The following is a 19699-nucleotide window of genomic DNA, read 5'->3' as shown; positions in this document are numbered from 1 at the left end:
CCAAAAATCAATAAAGGACAACAGTTCTTAACAAATCTTTCTGTATGTCTTCCATTTTTTTATCCCTACAATTCCAATCAGGTTAGATGGCTGTGCAATTCTTAGTGGAGAATGGCACAACCATTCTTATCTATTTCTCGACTGCATACAGCAAGCTACTTTTTGATATCCCACTTTCCACAAAGAACAGGGGTGGGGAACCTGTGGCCCTCTGGATGTTGTTAGACTACAGCCCCCGTCTTTCCTCACCATTGCTCATGCTGGCTGTGGCTGATAGGAAGTGGAGTCCCAACAAATCTAGAATGCCACATGCTTCCCATCTCTGCCATAGAAGGTGCATTCTGTTTTGTAGAATAGGAAAATCCATGTTGTTGTGTAGAATGTGGTTGCAAGAGTGTTCCACAGGCCCACTAGCTATTGTCTGTGGTATGTGTGGCTAGGAGTTCCATGGTCCCCTCTCCATTACCCTGTCTGGGTTTTTTAAGGGGCAAATAGCAACACAGCCATTTCCCCCATAGCGACAGGGCCATCTACCTTCTCATTCTCCCCTCTCCCCAGTTCATTTTATGTGGACTGGATAATGTGCTATTACCTTTGAACGATGAGTTACAGCAACCTTGCAAATAAGGCCACAGAAGTTACTAACCCCAAAAATGTTTAGTAAACTGCCAGTCACACATCTGTTAGTCACTTGTGGCCTAAAATAAAAACCAAGTTTTGTAAAGTTTTCCTGCCTGGTCACCTGGAGGCCGTACTTAACTGCCACAGTCATGTAGACGTGACTATTTAAAACCCTGATTTACAGGATTATCTGTATTGGTCCCAAGCTTCAGATGCAGATATACCTATTTTTCTGACATAATCAAGTTTAGTGATGATGAAGGCAAGGTGGAGAGGGATGTCATCAGCTATTGTCACCCATAATCCTTTCCAAACGCACTGAACGTGCTGTCTACGTTCTCTGCTGGAATCTGTTTTTAGAATTGGGGGACTTTTTTTCAAATGTCTTCTGCTGGAAAATTCCTCTACATTTCTAGCTTTATGAAGATGAATCCCAGATGCTCTCTGAGTTGAGGGGATTGTAGTTGGTGGCAATGAATGAAGCACCCTCGTTGTCAACAAATGATGTATTTCTAAGGCATTACATTTTTATAATGCTATATATGCATGGTACTTTGCAGACAGTAGATGGTTTCTGTCTTTCCATTCATGCCTGTGAGATGGAAGCAGTGAAGAGACAAGGCACCAAATCAGGTCGTTTGTGAAAGAGCAGAGCTTGATTTCTAGACTCTTCTTTTTAATATCTTGGAATTCGCACATGTTTTGTATTTGACAATTTGTAGCTAGTGCAAATAACGATCAGTGTATAAATGAAATGTTCCATGCAGAGAAGTTGATTTGTTTCTCACTTTGCAATCTAAAGCTTATTCCCAAATTAACACTTGTTTAAAACAACCGGAACAGAGAAAGGAGGGTGGTGGGGGGTCAGTGGAGATGGCATGATGACATAGATCAAAGCAAGAGAAATAGGTATGCCTTCCTCCTAAGCGCTGTTGTGATAATGCATCTAGGAAAAAATGGAAAGAGTGGAGGGGATTGGCATAGGGATTTCTTTTAACAACGGTATCAGCAGCTAAAAGCAGGATAGTTGGAAGACTTCAAAAAAGTAGTGTCGGAGTGGGGCAACCAAATTGCTTTGCCCACACACACCCTGTTATGTACTTTGTCAGTTTCTCAAAACTGGGTAGTCATGGCATACACCATTTTGCCGTTCTTATTATTGCCACCTGTGGTTAGTGACTTTAAGAGACCAAAGTTGGGGACAGGTTTTGTGCGAGGGGGGCATCACACAGTTTGGTGCCTCTGGAATAGGAGGTTGCGTCTGTATGCAACCTGTCTGAATACAAAAGTAGTGTCCCTCTTTTTCTTTCTTTCTTTCTTTCTTTCTTTCTTTCTTTCTTTCTTTCTTTCTCAAGATCATAAACCTGTGTTGAAGTTAAATGATTAGTGTTAAAACTAGAGGTTTGCTATCCCAGCAATAAGCACATATAGGCAGCCACTTGCAGTCCTTGGATGTGGTACATAATGGGGCAATTTGTCTCAAATGGCTTGCATTTTAGGGGACTAGTGAGGTGTTTGATAAGGCATTTTAAATCCTTGGCTACAAGACTCTGACAAGTGCTATAATAATCATCTCATTCATGGGAAAGCTGGTTTTCTCAGCTTATGGAGATATGAGAACTGTCGGTCTTGGCTCATCTTATTCATGCATTCAGTCATTTTTTTTTTTTTTCATAAAAGCCAGCTATCTTCAGATCACAGTCTTGAATAGGCTCTTGCTCTCTTTTTCCCCTTCTGGCTGGAAAGAATTTAATTCAGAGATAACAGCCATTTGTCCTCTGTTTGCCCTTTGTATCCAGATACGTTATATATGATAAGGCATATGGTTTGCCATACTTGGTCAAGCCAGTAATTCAAATCCAGCACAGTATCTCATCCCTCCTTATTGCCATCATTGGATGGGTCACAGAAAGTGGGCACTAAATAGGGAAACGATTTTGTTTCCTCTCATGTTCCAGGACCCACTGTTGTCTACCATCCATTGTTGTGCTTACCCCAGCATATTAAAAGCTTTTACTAGATCCATGTGGAATACCTTTGAAAACATGTTTTGCATAGGCCCCTGTGAAGGGTGTTCTGTCTAAATACTGGTCAATGCAAAAAGCTCCAAGGAGATGGCAGCTGTACATATCACTTGATGGCAGTTTTTAATTGGACATTCAGGTTACCCTTTTGCCATGAGACATCACCCCTTGGTACTAGTTTATCATGTCCCAGCTTGTTGTTTGGCTGGCTGAGCTGAGTATCATCCTGAATTGAATGGGTGTGAAGAGCTTGCACTTGGATATTCTCTCAGCCCTGGCCCCTCTGGGGGCCTTGTATTGAACCTCTGCCTGCCACAGTTTGACTTCTTCTTTCCTTGCTGCTTCCCATTTCTGCACTAGTTCCTTGACCGATGACTCTCCTGTACTTGTTCTCTAGCCACCCTGCCCACGACCTATCTGTGGGTTACCAGTCACCTGCCCACATTCTGCACTTCCTGCCCTACTTTCTTTTCTTTTCCCCGTAACAATTACAGGTTGTGCAGGGTTGTGCTCCAGGGAGTTGGGAAGTTCTCACTTCGCTATGTGTGCATGCATGTATGTGCACCCTCTCTCTGCCTCTCTCAATGCCCTTCTAGTTTCATGGCAAGCTTCAAGTTTCTGCCAATAACAAATGAAGTGCAGAGAAGCCTTTGCTGTCATTCAAAAAACCTGAGTAGCAAGTCTGTTTTAAGTAATGATAGTGAAAGATAGACACACATCTGTCACCCTGCCAAGTGTTTGAATCAGCTGTGCTTTATTTTAACAGTGGTATATCACGTTGCCTTTCAGTCATCTCTTCCTCCACCCATTGCAGTGCAGGTTGTAAATATGTGTACATGACTGGTATTGCTCAATCTCCCTTTTGTCAGTGGTGTGTGTGGTGTGTATGTATATAGAGGGGCGTACACTGCCTCGACTTGTTGTTTAATTGTTTATCCTTCATATTGGGGATATTCCTTAAGCTGTTCTTTCAGCTTCCCAAACTTCTAAACATGAAGTGGGCTTTCCGTGTATTTATTGTAAGAACCAATTGTCCTCAAACATTGTGATTGTGTTTGATATCCCAATTGAACTTGATCACGTTTTTTTCTTATTCAGCAGGATACAACACATTGCATTGATTACCAGATAACTTTCTTGGATTCTATCCATTTTATAAAATTGTCAAGTGATACAGCTACCAGAAGTTCACTTGAGAAGCTTTATTTATTGTGAAATAAATCTTGCTGCTCAATTGCTGAATGGGTTTTCCTTTCTTAGATTTATCCTATCACTTACTTGATTATGCCCAAGGCTATGTGTAATCAACACATTAAAATCATCAGAATTCTGTGCCAAGAGAAACTAAGTTTTGTGACCCCTTCAGTTGATGTGCTCTCAGTTGTGCTCCTGCATTTAACTTGCTTTGCATGGTTTTGCTTCTGCTGTTCATGAGGAGAGAGAAAGAGGAATCCAAGACACTGAAAGCTTACTGCCCCCTCATGCCCCCCCCCCGACAGACACATACACCCAGCCATTGGACATCTTGCTTCCATACTCCATCCCCAGGTTCTGAGACTTCATTGAACATTATCCACATGCTTTCAAACTGCATTAAAAGCTAGAGGCATACTTTCTTAAATGAGAGCTAAAACGTTTAGGATTCTGAACTGCATTCAATATTCATTTCTATGCTCATGGCCCTAATTTATAACCTTTCTTCCTTCCAAATTCAACCTTGTTCCTTGCTGTTGGTTTGTAACTCTTGAAGTATGTGCATGTTCTTTTTATTTCACTCCAATGTTTACCATTTTTTCTTGGAATGCTTTACTAGAAAATATCTTTTTTTGAAGCAGATTTTCTATACTCACAGTTATCTGTTACTTCTTCTGTCAACTTACTGACTTGGGGTCCGGTTGGTGTAATTGTGCTTCCCTTTGTAAGCCAGCATTCTCCCCCCACCCTCAATATTTCTCCACCCTTAAAGGACACCTACAAATAGTTTTAAATAGGTAGATAAATGAAGCTCACATGGTGGTTTGAGGCAAACTGCCAGATTCTCCGCCTATCCTCACAGGATAGCTACTATGCCATCGATGAGGACCTATTTCTCCCAACAATTCGATCGCAGACACTAGAAGTAATGCAGGGGAAGGCAACCTGGTGCCCTCCAGATATTGTAGACTACAACTCACAGTAAAGTAATAACAATGTGGCTGTGGGGCTTTTCTTCTTACACTAAGCAAGTGAACAGCAATTAAGACATGACACATTATTTCCCTGGAGTCAGATACAAAGTATCCCCCTCCACTCCTCAAAGAGTTGTCTACTGTCAGATCTTCATCTTAAAGTTAGATCACCCCAGTGACATCCACATGAGCATCCAAGCCAGACTTGGATGCCCATGTAGAGTTCTGTATTTCCTTTAGTTTCTTTTGAGTACTAATTTAGTTCCTTGCCTTCTGAGAACTCTTGTACGTTTCCATAGCACTGTAGCACATGGCATTCAGACAACCAGTCATAAGTAGTTACATAAACAAGTTACATCATGCTGCTATACATGTGAGTAAGAAATGGCAGACTCCGAATCCACACAAGTGATAAAATATATTTCCTCTGAACAATTAAATTGAGGGGGGTAGGGAATGGTCTCAGCTGAAGTTAACTAAGTTGAATATGTACCTTGTCAGTTTCGCTTGCTAAGTTTGGATTGCCAGTTCTTTCAAATTAGAGTGCCTATGTCTGGAAGAACGGCCTTCCTGTGACACTTGTATAAATGCTCTAAGATCTTACGTAACTGTTACATTTTGGCTACTCTGTGGATCCCAGTTCATGGAAAGAAAATACATACAAAAAATTTGCTCTGAATGCAAAACAATAATAATCAAGGCAAAGCGACATAGTGAAGATAATGTCAAATTCTGGACTGTATGTATGTCTTGGCTCTTGAACAGCCATCCCAAGCTGCAGTATTTTGTGGAAGCCAATCTGAAGTTATTGCCTACTTCATTGCAGCCATAGCGACAACAGCCCCATGGAGCCTACACAGCCAACATTGCTGAAAGGGGAAAGGTTGTTGCAACTTGCAGACAGATGGTGCCGGCTAGCAGCTACTCTAAGGGCCAGGTCATCGAGATGCTTGGGGAAATCTCGTTATCGAAATCTCATTATCTCATTATCGAAATCCTGACTGCCTTATCATGAAGTTTCCAGGCCAGGATTATGGGGCAAGGCTATATAAGGCCTTGTCTCTAGCTGCCCAGCCTCCTTTTCGGGCTGCAGGCCATGCCCGCTCCTTAGGCGCAGAAAGTAGGGACTGGGCCCTTTCACCCCTTTAGCTTCCTTCACCCACCTACCCCAAAATGTGGAGATCAAATAAATAAATAAAGCTTGAAATTTGGCAATCCCAGTTAGCATTATGCTGTGATACTTAATAAAGGTTGCAGCAGTATTTCATCCAATATCAGTGTACACCTCTTAATTGTCATTGCAGCAGACTGTTTTCAAACAAATGAACAAAGGGTTAAAGCTGAATGTTAATGCACAATCCATGTGGGCAGAGACCCTGCTTTAGAGCAGCCCAGTGCTGCAGTAGAAATGATGGCTTTCACTTTGCTTGATAGCTGTGTGAACAGCACCATTTTTCTTCTCCTTTCTGTTCTCCCCCCCCCACCTTTCCACCCCCACACACATTCAGAACAATGGAGACTGCTTACAATGCAACTGAGCCCTCTGGATAAGCAGCAGCAGCAGCTTCTCATGAGTGATTAGTCACCAGCTTCAGGAGATAACATACCTTTTTTTTCCTCTCCCAAGATTCAGATTGTCCTATTTATTTATTTCTCCGCAGCTCTCTTAATTATTCTCCTCCTTCCCCTACCTTTTTACTGACTGTCTCCAAACCTCCTTCCTTTCTTTTCAATATGGCAGATTCTGATTTGTATAAGCTCAGAGACCCTATAGTCACTATTGCCTATGCGAATGAAGGAGTGAATGTGACTTTAAACCATAGATTCCAGCTTTGCATCCTGCTCCCACATAAACCTTCTTGTCAGTATGTCCCATTGATTTCAGTGAAACTCACTTCCAGGTCAGCATGCTTAGGGCTGCAGCCTTGCTGTAAAGGTAGCATTGCCATAATTAATTGGAGCAGGTATTTGTTCTGGGCAAATGTTTAAGCAGGTGCCTTTCCCTGGAGGTATGTGAATTTATGTAAAGGCTTGCCAACCTAGAAACCCGAACAGAGAAGGTGCTGGACTGAATTCTCTAGAGAGACATTGTGTTTCAGTGTTTTTTGGGTAAGTCCCAGTGTTGGGGTGGCCAGCTGAGGAATCCCACCCTCTCCCCGCCCCCTGGGGTGCACAAGCTTTTAGGACAATGAAAACCTAGCTAAGATTTGCAAATGATAAAAAGAGCAAGTTCAGTCCAGCTGGTAAATAGAACAGTTAGAGGACAGTGCTCTCAGACATAAGAATAGCTACATCAGTATGAGCTCCAGCAATTACATGAAAGCTGGAGGTAGTGTAGTTTTATGTGGATCTCCCCAAGCATGTCCGTTCATAAGCTTCTTGGCAGAGGCATCAACAACAGCAGCAGCCTTATAGAATGGCCTTCATAAAGAGGTCTATGCCAGTGGGTCTTGCCAGTGCATTCCTTGTTGGCTGGTATGTCTAGGTCATCTGGAGCCAGGTTGATATGGCTGTGCACAGCAGAGGAAAGAACTGATCACTATTCATCGAATAGTAGGGTTGGAAGGGGCCTATAAGACCATAGAGTCCAACCCCCTGCTCAATGCAGGAATCCATGTCAAAGCATCCCTGACAGATGGCTGTCCAGTCTCGTCTTGAATGCCTCCAATGTGGGACAGAGAGCCCACTACCTCCCTAGGTGACTGGTTCCATTGTCGTCTTGCTCTAACAGTCAGGAAGTTTTTCCTGATGTTCAGCCGGAATCTGGCTTCCTGTCACTTGAGCCCATTATTCCGTGTCCTGCACTCTGGGATGATCGAGAAGAGATCCTGGCCTTCCTCTCTGTGACAACCTTTCAAGTACTTGAAGAGCACTACCATATCTTCCCTCAGTCTTCTCAAGGCTAAACATGCCCAGTTCTTTCAGTCTCTCCTCATAGGGCTTTGCTTCCAGTCCCCTGATCATCTTCATTGCCCTCCTCTGAACCCTCAACAGTTTGTCTGCATCCTTCTTAAAGTGTGGCACCCTGAACTGGATACAGTACTCAAGATGAGGCCTAAGCAGGGCTGAGTAGAGGGGAACTAGTACTTCACGTGATTTGGAAGCTATACTTCTGTTAACACAGCCCAAAAGAGCATTTACCTTTTTTGCAGCCACATCACATTGTTGGCTCATATGCAGCTTGTGATCTACAACAACTCCAAGATCCTTCTCGCTTGTAGTATTGCTTCTCGCTTGTAGTATTGCTGAGCCAAGTATCGCCCATCCTGTAACTGTGTGTTGGGTTTCTTTTTCCTAGGTGCAGAACTTGGCATTTATCCCTATTACATTTCATTTCTATATCGCCCAATAGCCGAAGCTCTCTGGGCGGTTCACAAAAATTAAAACCAAAGAGCACACAATAAAACAATACAAAATATATAAAACATTAAAACCACAGTAAACAATACAACCAGAATAAAACCAGAATAAAACCTAGCAGCAGTGCAGGGATTTAAAATACAGATTTCAAACAGCAAAGCTAAAAGTCTAAAAAAGCTAAAATGCTAAAATGCCTGGGAAAATAAAAAGGCCTTCACCTGGCACCAGAAAGAATACAATGTAGGTGCCAGGGTAACCTCACTAGGAAGCTTATTCCACAGCCGGGGTGCCACAGCAGAAAAAGCCCTCCTCCTAGTAGCCACCCGCCTCACTTCCTTTGGCAGGCGCTCACGGAGAAGGGCCTCTGAAGATGACCTTAAGGTCCAGGCAGGCACATATGGGAGGAGGTGATCCTTCAGATAACCTGGCCCCAAGCCGTTAAGGGCTTTGAATGTTAACACCAGCACTTTGAATCGGGCCTGGAAATGGACTGGCAGCCAGTGCAACTGAAAAAGTACTGGCGTAATATGAGCTCACTGGCCAGTCCCTGTTAACAATCTTGCTGCCCTATTTTGGACCAGCTGAAGTTTCCGGACTGTTTTCAAAGGCAGCCCCACGTATAACGCATTGCAGTAATCCAGACGAGAAGTTATCAGAGCATGGATAACTGTAGCTAGGCTATCTCTGTCCAGATAAGGGCGTAGTTGGTATACCAGCCTAAGCTGATAAAAAGTGCTCCGTGCCACTGAGTTCACCTGTGCCTCAAGTGACAGTTCTGGGTCCAAGAGAACCCCCAAACTACAAACCTGATCCTTTAGGGGGAGTGCAACCCCCTCCAGAACAGGTTGAATATCACCTAGCCGGGCAGACGAATCACCCACTAACAGTACCTCTGTCTTGTCTGGATTGACTTTCAGGTTTTTGTGGCCCACCAGAGAGGATATAGTCAGTAGGTCTCCCCAATCCCATGCTCAAACTGACATGAACTCTTTTGCCTCAGCCTCGTAGGTGTATCAGTGGCTTAGTGAGAGGGCTGTTACTACCACTGCTACTGGGCTGTCCTAGCAGAGCAAAAGGCAAAGCAGGTGACGGTGCTGCATTGGATGTGGGGCAGGTCAGAGTCCCCCTGGCTAAAATGTCATTAGGGGCTGCTCTGATTTCACACACAGCCCAGCCAGATTGGAAGTGGCATATGCTTCCTCTGATCTAGCTGCACTCTGCGAAAGGTGAGAGCAGGACCTGTCCCACTCAGGGCCAGTAAATGGTCCGTAAATGGGTCTGAACCTGGTAAGTGTTTGACCTTGCCATGCTCATCTCCAGAGAATCTGATGCGACACCGATGTTATATTATTCCACTAGCAAGGCTGTCTTATGTACTGCTGGAATGCCCAGATAATCCATTTGGGAATTGTTTCACTATAAAGACAATAATATGTTTAAGTTGGCTTTAAAGACTTAAGTGGGGTGACCTGGACAGTTGGATGTTGAGGTTTGTTTGTTTTTACATCTCCTTCGTTCCTTCCATGCTTTCAAAGTTCCCATAGGACATCTAGAAAAAATGTTTGTCCCTATGGAAGACAATTAAAAAACAAAACAAAATAAATTCCATGAAGTGAAATGATGCACCTGAGTTATTTGTCTTGGTTTGTCAGCAACCCTACATCATCTTTGTGCAAATTTCCCAAGCAAAACCTTTTTTTTTAGTTTGTCACAGTAAAAAGATCTGCTGTGGCAAACAGATTTAAATGACTCCCTATGTATCACTCTTGCCCCTCATGGGAATTGCAGTTTGACATCACTGAGGGGGCTGCTGAAAACAATGAAGCTGAAGAAACAAATGACATCTCCCAGTAGGTAATGCAGTGACAGCTTGTTAATGCTAAACCAAAACCGTTTTAAGGCCCTTGCATGAGGGAAAAATATTTGTAATACTGCAGAATGAAAGACTCCTTGTATCCCCTGCCCCTCCTCAAACCACAACGCTCTTCTTGGGATGGAGATTCTGCTGCTTAACAGAGGGAATATGCCATGGAATACTAACTGCTCGGAAGCAACAATGGAAGAGGGTTATTCTTGTCCTGCTTGTGGACTTTCCAAGAGGCACCTGGTTAGCCACAGAGGGAAACAGGATGCTGGACTAGAGAGGCCCTTGGTGTAAACAGAAGGGCGCTGTTTATGTTCTTAAGGTGACACTGTTCTTTTTAATTTTTATTAGTTAAACTAGGTAGAGAACAACTCTGCTTGAGTAGCTGACAATGTTCTCTCCCTAAAGCAGGGTTGGGCAACTTGTGGCCCTCCAGATATTTTGGCGTACAACTCCCATCATGCCTCACCATTGATTATGCTGCCAGGGCTGATGGAAGATGTAGTCTAAAACATCAGCTCTAAAGACTCAAATGTTATCATCTTCTTTTCGCCTACTCAGATAGCATGCTCAGAGTACCCCAGTTTTGGAACAACAGGTAATAACGATAGTATTTATACAGTGGATCTCAAAGCTTCAAAGTATGTGAAACTTGACCTGGGGCTTATCTGGCTCGCATCTCACACTCTTAACCGCTCTTGTACCAGCTCTCCTACATAAATGCTTATGACTGCTGGCCTACCTCAAAAGTTGCTTCTCCTGTCCTCTCCCTGCCTCTTTCTCCATTCTTAAAGGGAATAGACATCTAGATGCATTTCATCATTTGGAAAGCCCTAGGATTTCTCATGTAGCAAAATTGGTGGCACTCTGCTTCTTTTCCAGCTAGTTTTTCAACCATTTCTCCTGCACTGAAAAAAAAATAGCCTGGCACCTCTCAGAGTTCAGCTGTGGAAAGAAGAATGATTTAACACGATTACTGTCAATGCAGCTGGGGACAGCACTGGCATGGAAGATGGCTGCTTTTAAGTCATTCTCTTCATGCCACCTGTGTATACACTGACAGCTGTGAGCTGCTACATTATCAGATAGATGGGGAGAGTATCAAGAGCTTATACAAGAGACATGGCAACAAACCGACCAGGGTGTTGCTGGCTGTGGTTGCAGTTCAGGCTCTAGAAACCGGTCTTGTAACTATTGCTTCAATTTTGAATACTGTCAGATAAGGGTTTATATAGAATGGTGAAGGTGAGGTGTGTGAGTGTTACAGTATGTATTAGAAATTCAGTGAATGTAATATTTATTGTTATATGTCAGTATTCTGATATTTACCGGTAAATCTCAAGGCCTTTAATAAGTAATCAAATTTAATTCCTCTTTCCATTATTTGCTGGCAAAATATGACATTTACCAGTACAGGCTGGATTATCTTTAGAAGTAAGAAATGAATTGCAACTTGGACATTTCTTACATGTAATAGACTTTCTCTAAAGTGATGGTGGATGTACTAAGAAAGCTATTTCTATAAATCATTGCAAGTAGACACATGTACAGAAAAAAACAGTGTTGATTAAGAGTCGACAACAATGAGAGAGGAATGGCAGTCTGGCACCTGCTCCTGAGAAGATCTGCTGTTAGGTAGGTGCACCAGATGTAGATGGTTGCTTTGGCTAGTTCATACCCACGCTAAAATACTTGGGAGTCTCATTTATTTTAATGGGAGATGGTTACGCATGTATTTAACTCTCCCATTGAAATAAATAGAATTTCAAGGTGCTTAACAGTGGCTGGATTCTACTCTGAGACTTAACAGGGAAAATTAAAAAAAAGCTTATGTGTATCAAAATGTATTTTGGTCACTTACATCTGGGCCTTGTTGAATGCCCTACTCTGACACAGATGTGCATCATCTTAAACAAATTTATCCATAAATTAGGGAAGTGAAGATGAAACCTTTTCACTTCCCTGAAGCTCCTAGTCTACGCCTTTTCAGGATACATAATTCTTTTTCTTCCCTTATACAGTGTGTGATAAGACAGTTGTTAAAGACATTCAGCATAAACATGAATGTATCTACATAATTCAACAAGGGATATTATTAACTGACTTAACTGTGTAATGAAGCTTTCAGTGACTTCCTCAAGGCTATGGGAGTAACCTGTAGTGGTATAAGGAAACTAAGCTCCAGGTTTTTTCTTTTCTTTTACCTAAATTCAAATGCTTGTATATTGTAGCACCATCTTCCACCCAAAGACTGGGTGGGACTGTATTCTAGAAAGCAGGCAAGCTTGGACTGGTATGATAAGGCTGAGAATAGAATGGAAATCCATTCCTTGCCAGTTGAGAATGGAATCCACCTTCTGCAGGGAGCAGTGGAGGTCACAGTCTGGAGTGATTTTGAAGTGAGTCTGAGGTTGCATTTGTGTGTATGTGGGGGGGGGGAGTGATCAGAAGAGACAAGCCTAGAGATTCTTGTCTTTTAAGGCTCATGCTTGGTTGCTTGCATCCTTGTGCAGAATTGGCTGTCATCCAATTACAGAATTCTTAGTTGATAGATCATGAGTTTTAATCAATTTCATTACTGGATTAAATCTGCATATGTTTTGCATATGAATAAAAAACTAATTCTGAAGAGAAAAGCATGCTTCTCTTCATTAATCCACATGTGTCATTTAACAGGCATCATTTTAGAAAAGGCATTCTCCCTTCTCTCATATATAGGGGCAATGCTTCTTTTAAGGTAGTATCAGCAGCCTGCCTACAGGGTTTTTTTTTAAAGTTTTTGTAAGTGCTTATATTTCTTTTTTGTTTTTCTTTTTGCTACCTTATTTTGGACATCATTTTAATTGATTAAGAATCCTTTTGATCAATCTTGCTGATTGACTAAACACTGCAGCCCTAGTAGAAAGGCATTCTGAGGAAGGAAGGAACCCTCCAACCATGGGAAGTGTACACAATCATCAAGGGAGCTGTGAAGTTTTGTCTTCCTGCCTGCAAAGGAGGAGACTAAATAGCTTTGGCAACATTAATGGAGCATAGAGGCTGTCTGGCAAGGGCTGCTTACCTTGCATACATTAGGGCAGCCTTTCACAACCTGTTACCCTCCAGGTGTGTTGGAACTCCCATCAACCTCCGCCAGCATGGCAATAGGATGTGTTGGCTAGGGACAGATCAACACTGGAGGACACCAGGCTGTGAGAGGATGCATTATGGAATGAAAGATGGGTCACAAAGCTTGGGCCTCATGCACCTGAACAGAAGTTACCAAAAAAGGGAAAGCAAGAGATAAGAGTAGGTGCAGTCCTGTGCAGAACACAAACTCAGGAGTCGGTGTGTCCCATTCCCACTCCAGTTAGAGGGCACACCGCACTCACACAGTACCATGGCAACTAATATCTCATCTGCATAGCTGGAAATAATTAATAGTAGTCAGAAAATGCTTTCAATCTCTTGACCTCTCCCAGCTGAACACCAGGTGCAAGAGCTGGGTGCACCTGGGACCTTGGGCGGAAGTGGGAGGGGAAGCCTGGATGAAATGGATCTGTGAATGCAGGTTTCTGGTAGCTGATGGCCTGAGGCTGGAGGACTGAAAAGATGACTTTTTATGTGGGTGTATCAAGACCTAATGGGAGTGGGCATTGTTTGTCACAGTTGATGAATGTTTTTGTGAAGGGAACAGTGGACTCTGTGGGAGCTTACCAGGCAATTTATTTGTTGTACCTTCTCAAAGGGATGGTGGTGGTTGTGAAGGTAAAGGTATCTATGCATTGTTCATCCTGCTCTGGGGGAGGACCTCTTCCCCCCCTCCCATTTTGTCACAAAGCATGACTAAGTTCATTCTTGCCACCTGGACGGCAACTGGTTAGAGGGACAACTGTATTTAAGCCCCATCTCACCTGAGTGGAAGCTCTTTTAAAGCACTTTAACCTTGTGCAAGCAGCATAGCCAGTTTATAACGACTGGCACTAGAAAATGAGCACTACCCAGGTGCAGGCTAAGTAGGAGGGAGGCTGAGAAGAATCTCTGCTCTTCTGCCACCCACACAACATCTGAAGCCCACGTTCTGAGTCAGGAGCTTTTGTGTGGGGGAGGTCAGATGACTAAGGATGGTTGGTGAGGGAGAGCAATATATATTCTCTTCAGTCTGCATATGCTCTGTTGCCTAGTGCCCCCTGCTGTCCACTCTTAAACTGAACTATATAAAGAATCAGAATATTGGGCATTTTGTAAAGGCAAAGGGAGATGGACTACTCTAATTCATTTTCTTGCAGTGATTGGCATAGATGGGCATAGCATCGCAAAGGATCCTGCACTGAGTGACGTGTTAAATTGGGGTGACAGGCCCTGTTTTATAGTCTGTGGTTCAGACTGTGCCCTCTAGTTACCTGTTCTGCTTTATGTATGTTCTCTCTTTCCTCCTCAGTTTATTGAAGCTATCACCAACAAACAGGGTGAGCTGGAGAACTACGTGTCAGATGGCTACAAGACAGCACTCACGGAAGAGAGGCGGCGATTCTGTTTCCTGGTGGAGAAGCAATGTGCTGTGGCCAAAAATGCCCTCACATACCATTCCAAGGTAAGCAAGTGGCTGTGTTGGAATAATCTCCTTGGGAAATCAATTTGAAGTCCCTCCAAGCATGTGTCTCTTAGGGAACCAGATATGGGCGCTATTTGTGTCCAGTCTGAGTTTAAACTCCTAAAAAATCATTGATGGAAATCACTTATAAATCAGGATCAGTTATAATGTGATTTCATTTATTGCAAGTTTGTGGGATCAGTAATGGTGGGCCACAATTCTGCTCAAAACAAAAATGTTGCTGCTTTCAAGGAACTTCCCAGCAAATAGCGTTCCCTACTTGTGGAGAAAATGTTGCCTATCCAGTCCCAAATAAATTATCTCATGTTGTTCGCAGATGCAGGAGTGCATAAATTCATGAATGGACAAAGATGAGTGGTGACAGCGGGGAAATACAGACCCCCTCAGTCTGTTCTGTTCTTTATTTCCTTGGACCTTCTTAATCTCTTCTACTTATTCATGGATTGTGTGTCCCCATAGAGGTCCTTATTTCCCATAGCCATACATCCCTTATATCTAGTAGCTATTATGTATTGAACTGCACTAAGCACAGGAGGGGTGTATCCCTTTGGGATACACCAAAGGTCCTCATAGTTAAAGCAATGGTATTCCCCGTAGTAACCTATGGCTGTGAGAGCTGGACCATAAGGAAGGCTGAGCGAAGGAAGATAGATGCTTTTGAACTGTGGTGCTGGAGGAAAATTCTGAAAGTGCCTTGGACTGCAAGAAGATCAAACCAGTCCATACTCCAGGAAATAAAGCCAGACTGCTCACTTGAGGGAAGGATATTAAAGGCAAAACTGAAGTACTTTGGCCACATCATGAGAAGACAGGATACCCTGGAGAAGAGGCTGATGCTAGGGAAAGTGGAAGGCAAAAGGAAGAGGGGCCGACCAAGGGCAAGATGGATGGATGATATTCTGGAGGTGACGGACTCGACCTTGGGGGAGCTGGGGGTGGCGACGGCTGACAGGAAGCTCTGGCGTGGGCTGGTCCATGAAGTCATGAAGAGTCGGAAGCGACTGAACGAATAAAAAACAACAAAATCCCTTTGGGACCTTGCAGTGGTTTTCAGTGAAATTAAAGCAGAGAGAAGTTTCCTTTTTAATATCAGTTCCAGGGTATGTAAACAAAGGTAGCTACTGCATTATGATAGAAATGTGGGGGGATACAGCCACAGCTTGTAATATACAGTATGTGTCTAGTTCTAATCTAGCAGTTGCTCTTGTAGAAGACCTCACAGGCAGATTCCTCAGGGGGTGGAGGAGGCTCGCAGCTGGACCTAGAGGCAGGGTGCCAACCCACGCAAATTCCTTCCAGTTGGTATAATAGAGAAATCTTCACTGGTGAAATACCAATAGCACCATCAACTTTTCCACAGTCTTTTTGCTCCCTATGGGAGGCTTGCTTGGACAAGATCTGAGGGTCCCTCTTCTATAGCCTTCTTAACAAATATATTTGGCTAGGTGGGAAAACTATTGCAGAAATCTCATTTCACTAGCATAATGATCACCATGGGCCAAACTGCACATTATGCACTCTGTTGCGTCAATTTAGGATTGTTTTTCATCTCGTGGAAATTATTCTGGGTTCTAGATGGAGAAATAACTTGTTCATCTCCTGTCAGTGAATTCCTGCTGGTATTGTTCTGAACAAACCTGCTCTACACTTAATTGCTTTTGTATATATATGAGTGATTATATCTGCATTTTTTTCCTCATATATCACTCATCCCATCTAGCCATCTGGGTAGACTGAAAAGATTTTTAGATGATAGGGGGATGAACTGAGAAAAGTTTTGCTTAGTCATAAACATCTTCAAGCAGTAATGTATGTCAAGCCAATTATCAACATATGTTAAGGCCTTTTATATGTTACAGATATTTGTAAAGCAAATACCTGTAAGCAAGAACAAAATCCTTTTCTTGCCTCAAGAATGGGCAAGCAGAGTTTTTCCTGCCTTTTTTTGTAGCTTAGTTCAACCTGTGTCAACACTTCAACAAGGGTAAAGAAACCTTTCTTTCTCATCTAACTTTTATTTAGGTTTTCTATAAGTAATCTCTTCCCTTAAAGCATTTGCTTTGTATTGGGGAATTACACAGGTGGCCAATCCATACAGTGGGCAGCTGTAAGTGTGACCTGCACTCTAAGCCTGTAGCATGAGAGAACAGCATGTGAACGTCCTGTAAAACCTAAGTAGCTGTATGATTATCTGTTTCTGTGCTGTCTGACCCATGTCTGTGGCTGGTCATTGAGATCTTTGGGGCTTTTATGGAGAAATAAGTGTAGACTGGTGGCTCATCATGAAGTGCTAGGTGGGCTTAGCTAAGCCATTTATTCTCCACCAATGCAGGGACAAAACATGCCCATTCACACAAGACCCAGAAGTTGGGTGTTGGGATGTGCAAGTCATCAGTGTCACTCCCCCTGTGTAAAGAATTCATCTTTTGTGAAGTGGACCTATATTATACGGAGCACTTATCACAGAGATTGCACTATATACTCTGCATGAACACACAAGCACATATGTTTCTTTCTCTCACCCCTGCCTCCCCCTACAGTGTGCTTCCACTGTGTGAATCTGCTACCTTTCTGGGTTTCCTGTCTCCTATACATGTATGCTACAAAATGGCCACTTGTGCCCTCTTTGCACTCACTCATATAAACACAGAGTAAACCGTTTTATGCCCAGAAGTGATGTCAGTGCAGAAAATCCATCTTGTTTAAAGCAGTTTCTCCATGGTCCTAGAAAAACTGAATGTGCTTTCCCTCCTCCTCTGTGCTGTACACTACCCCCACAAGAGAGAGAGAGAAGTGTTTCATGCTCTCCTTGCCACCAATTTGCACTTTACCTAAACATTAGAGGTGTGTCTGCAATTTGTCATTTCAGTAATCCCAGTGCTGTAGCCGTTGCTTTTCCTGCTTCCACCATTTCTGACTTGCCCCTGGGATTCCAGAATGATTTAGCTTTTTATTGAAATGGAAGCAAGAGCTTAAGACCTGGCAATATCAGGCAGTAGGAAGCTTCAGAATACCAGTTCTTCACTTGCTGAAGTCTAGGAGAGCTTCTGCCTGCTTTCTACTCCCCCTTAGGGCCAAACTAGACTGGCATTAATTGCATAAATGCTATTAATGTGTGTGGGGGGGTGGGGGGCGGTGTTCACCTCTCTCTCTCTCTCTCTCTCTCTCTGCCACAGTCTAGATAAAATCATCTCCTGGAAGCTACTACTTGCCTTTCAGAGAAAGCTCTCTTAGGCTGAGGAGGGTGGTAAAACATTGTGCCCCTTCCATTTAATTGACCATTACCAGCTTGTACAGGGGCAGCCTCTTTAAGCATTTCAGAATTCCAAGTTCTGCAAAATACCACATTTTTTCGTACTCCTGCTCAAAACCCAAAGTAGTCAAACAGCACTTGCGTAACTGCCGTTAAGCAATAATTGCTCACCCTGGAACTAACCTATGCTTGGCTGGAGCCTAGCAGAGGCTATTCTGGGGCCTCCTTACACACAGTGTTGTTGCTATGGAGCAGCTGTTCTCTGCAGCCTAGTAACCAGCCTTGTGTCTTCAATAGCATCCTGCTGCTACATAGCAAAGCGCTATGAACAAATGTTTTCTGAGGAAGCGTCCCATGTGTAGTAGTCCTCCACTTCCTTTTGCTCCTAACCGTTATGCTGCACATTAAGTCACTGGGAGAGCTAAAAGAAGAAGATGGGATCTAATGGTCTGACAACGATGTTTAGGAGTGGCTACGTAAAGAAGGACATGAAAAGAATCGTCTGTTGGGTCATGTGGAAAGCAAAGAATTCTTGACCTGCTTTATGCTAGATGCCCACACTTTAAAGTAAACTGGAATACAAACATTTCTTCTTTCTCCCAGCCCTTCAACCTTGGGAGATGACAAGAGCTGCAGGAAGAAAATCCTCTCTTTTGGGATTTGACCTTAATCTCCTAATTCCATCATGTCTCCCCTTGGGAGAGAAAATGGGACTTGGAATAAGGAAAGCCCCATCCTGGAGGTTCCCAATCACAATGGCCTCCATCCACTAAAGAAGACTGAACAACGGAAGGAAGGCTGGATGGTGTCAACCCCCCCAGCAAATTCTTATACTCTGGCTCATTTGTTTGCTCCAAGCACTGCCCATATATGCCGTGCATATATGGGCAGCTGGACAACCGGTGGACAATTAGCTTGGAAGCTCCCTTGCATTTCTTGTACACATCATCTTGGTACCAAAAGCTTTCCTCCATGGAAGTGCATTGCTTGAACCCTTTGGTAAATGTCAGTGTAATGTGCCATTGAAACTAGTGAACAGCCCATTTGCTACTTCATTAAGGAGAAAGAGGCTGGGATAATGTCCCTGAACAGTCACTGAAGAACCTCTTAAAAGAAAAAAAAGAACTTGGCTGGAAAAACACAAGTGGGTATTGTGTAAGTCCTGGGTTTTCAGTAACTCCTGCTTTTTATCAAGAAGTTGAACACTGGCTTTTTATCTTTGAGTATGGCCACGTCTGGCAACAACATTTTGACTAAAGTGGTCTGCCGCTGGTTCTTAAAAATTCTTTTGAGAAGCTCTAACACTCAAGGGGCCAGCTCCCACATCATGACAGCCCATCCAAGGCTAATTTACCCACAAGAAACTGTGGCACGTGCCGGTCACCATTATGAATATGCAGGCCCTGGCCAGAGGTTGCCATGGCTTTTCCTATCATCTGAACCCAGGTGGCAGGGGTTATTTGACATTTAAGCAACCTTCGCATAACCTTAAAACAGACCATGGGTTATGCGAGGATTGTTTAACTCTCAAGTAACCCCCACTGCCTGGATTTGGACAACAAGACAAACCCTGGCAAACCCTGGCCGGAGCTTGCGCACTCATGGTGGACGGCACATGCCACAGCACCCCTAGGGTTAATTAACCCAAGGTGGTCTGTCATGCCATCTGAATCAGGTCACTGCCTTAACTATATTCCTCATCTCAGGTTTGATGGTGATCTTGGTCAGGGGAAGGGGATGTTTCCCTTGTAGCATATGGCACATCACTCCTGGGATACAGGCCAAGCACATTCTTGCTGGACCTGAAGAGTGCAT

The 19699-nt window shown here is 43.4% G+C and overlaps 1 protein-coding gene across 9 annotated transcripts in view; it reads left to right on the top strand.

Annotated features, from left to right (window-relative positions):
* The window catches only part of BAIAP2 (BAR/IMD domain containing adaptor protein 2), a 195581-nt gene that overhangs the window by 138578 nt on the left and 37304 nt on the right, over nucleotides 1-19699 (top strand). For all 9 annotated transcript variants that reach the window (XM_084837719.1, XM_084837717.1, XM_084837718.1 and 6 more), the window contains one exon: nucleotides 14458-14610. In XM_084837719.1, the coding sequence (XP_084693845.1) occupies nucleotides 14458-14610 (153 nt within the window). The remainder of the gene's footprint in view (nucleotides 1-14457; nucleotides 14611-19699) is intronic.

Source organism: Heloderma suspectum, chromosome 2 (assembly GCF_057233095.1).
Source record: "Heloderma suspectum isolate Gila_16-S chromosome 2, 16-S_ref, whole genome shotgun sequence".
Classification (NCBI taxonomy): Eukaryota; Metazoa; Chordata; class Lepidosauria; order Squamata; family Helodermatidae; genus Heloderma; species Heloderma suspectum.
Note: the sequence above shows the minus strand (reverse complement) of the source record. Positions and strands in the feature narration are given on the sequence as shown.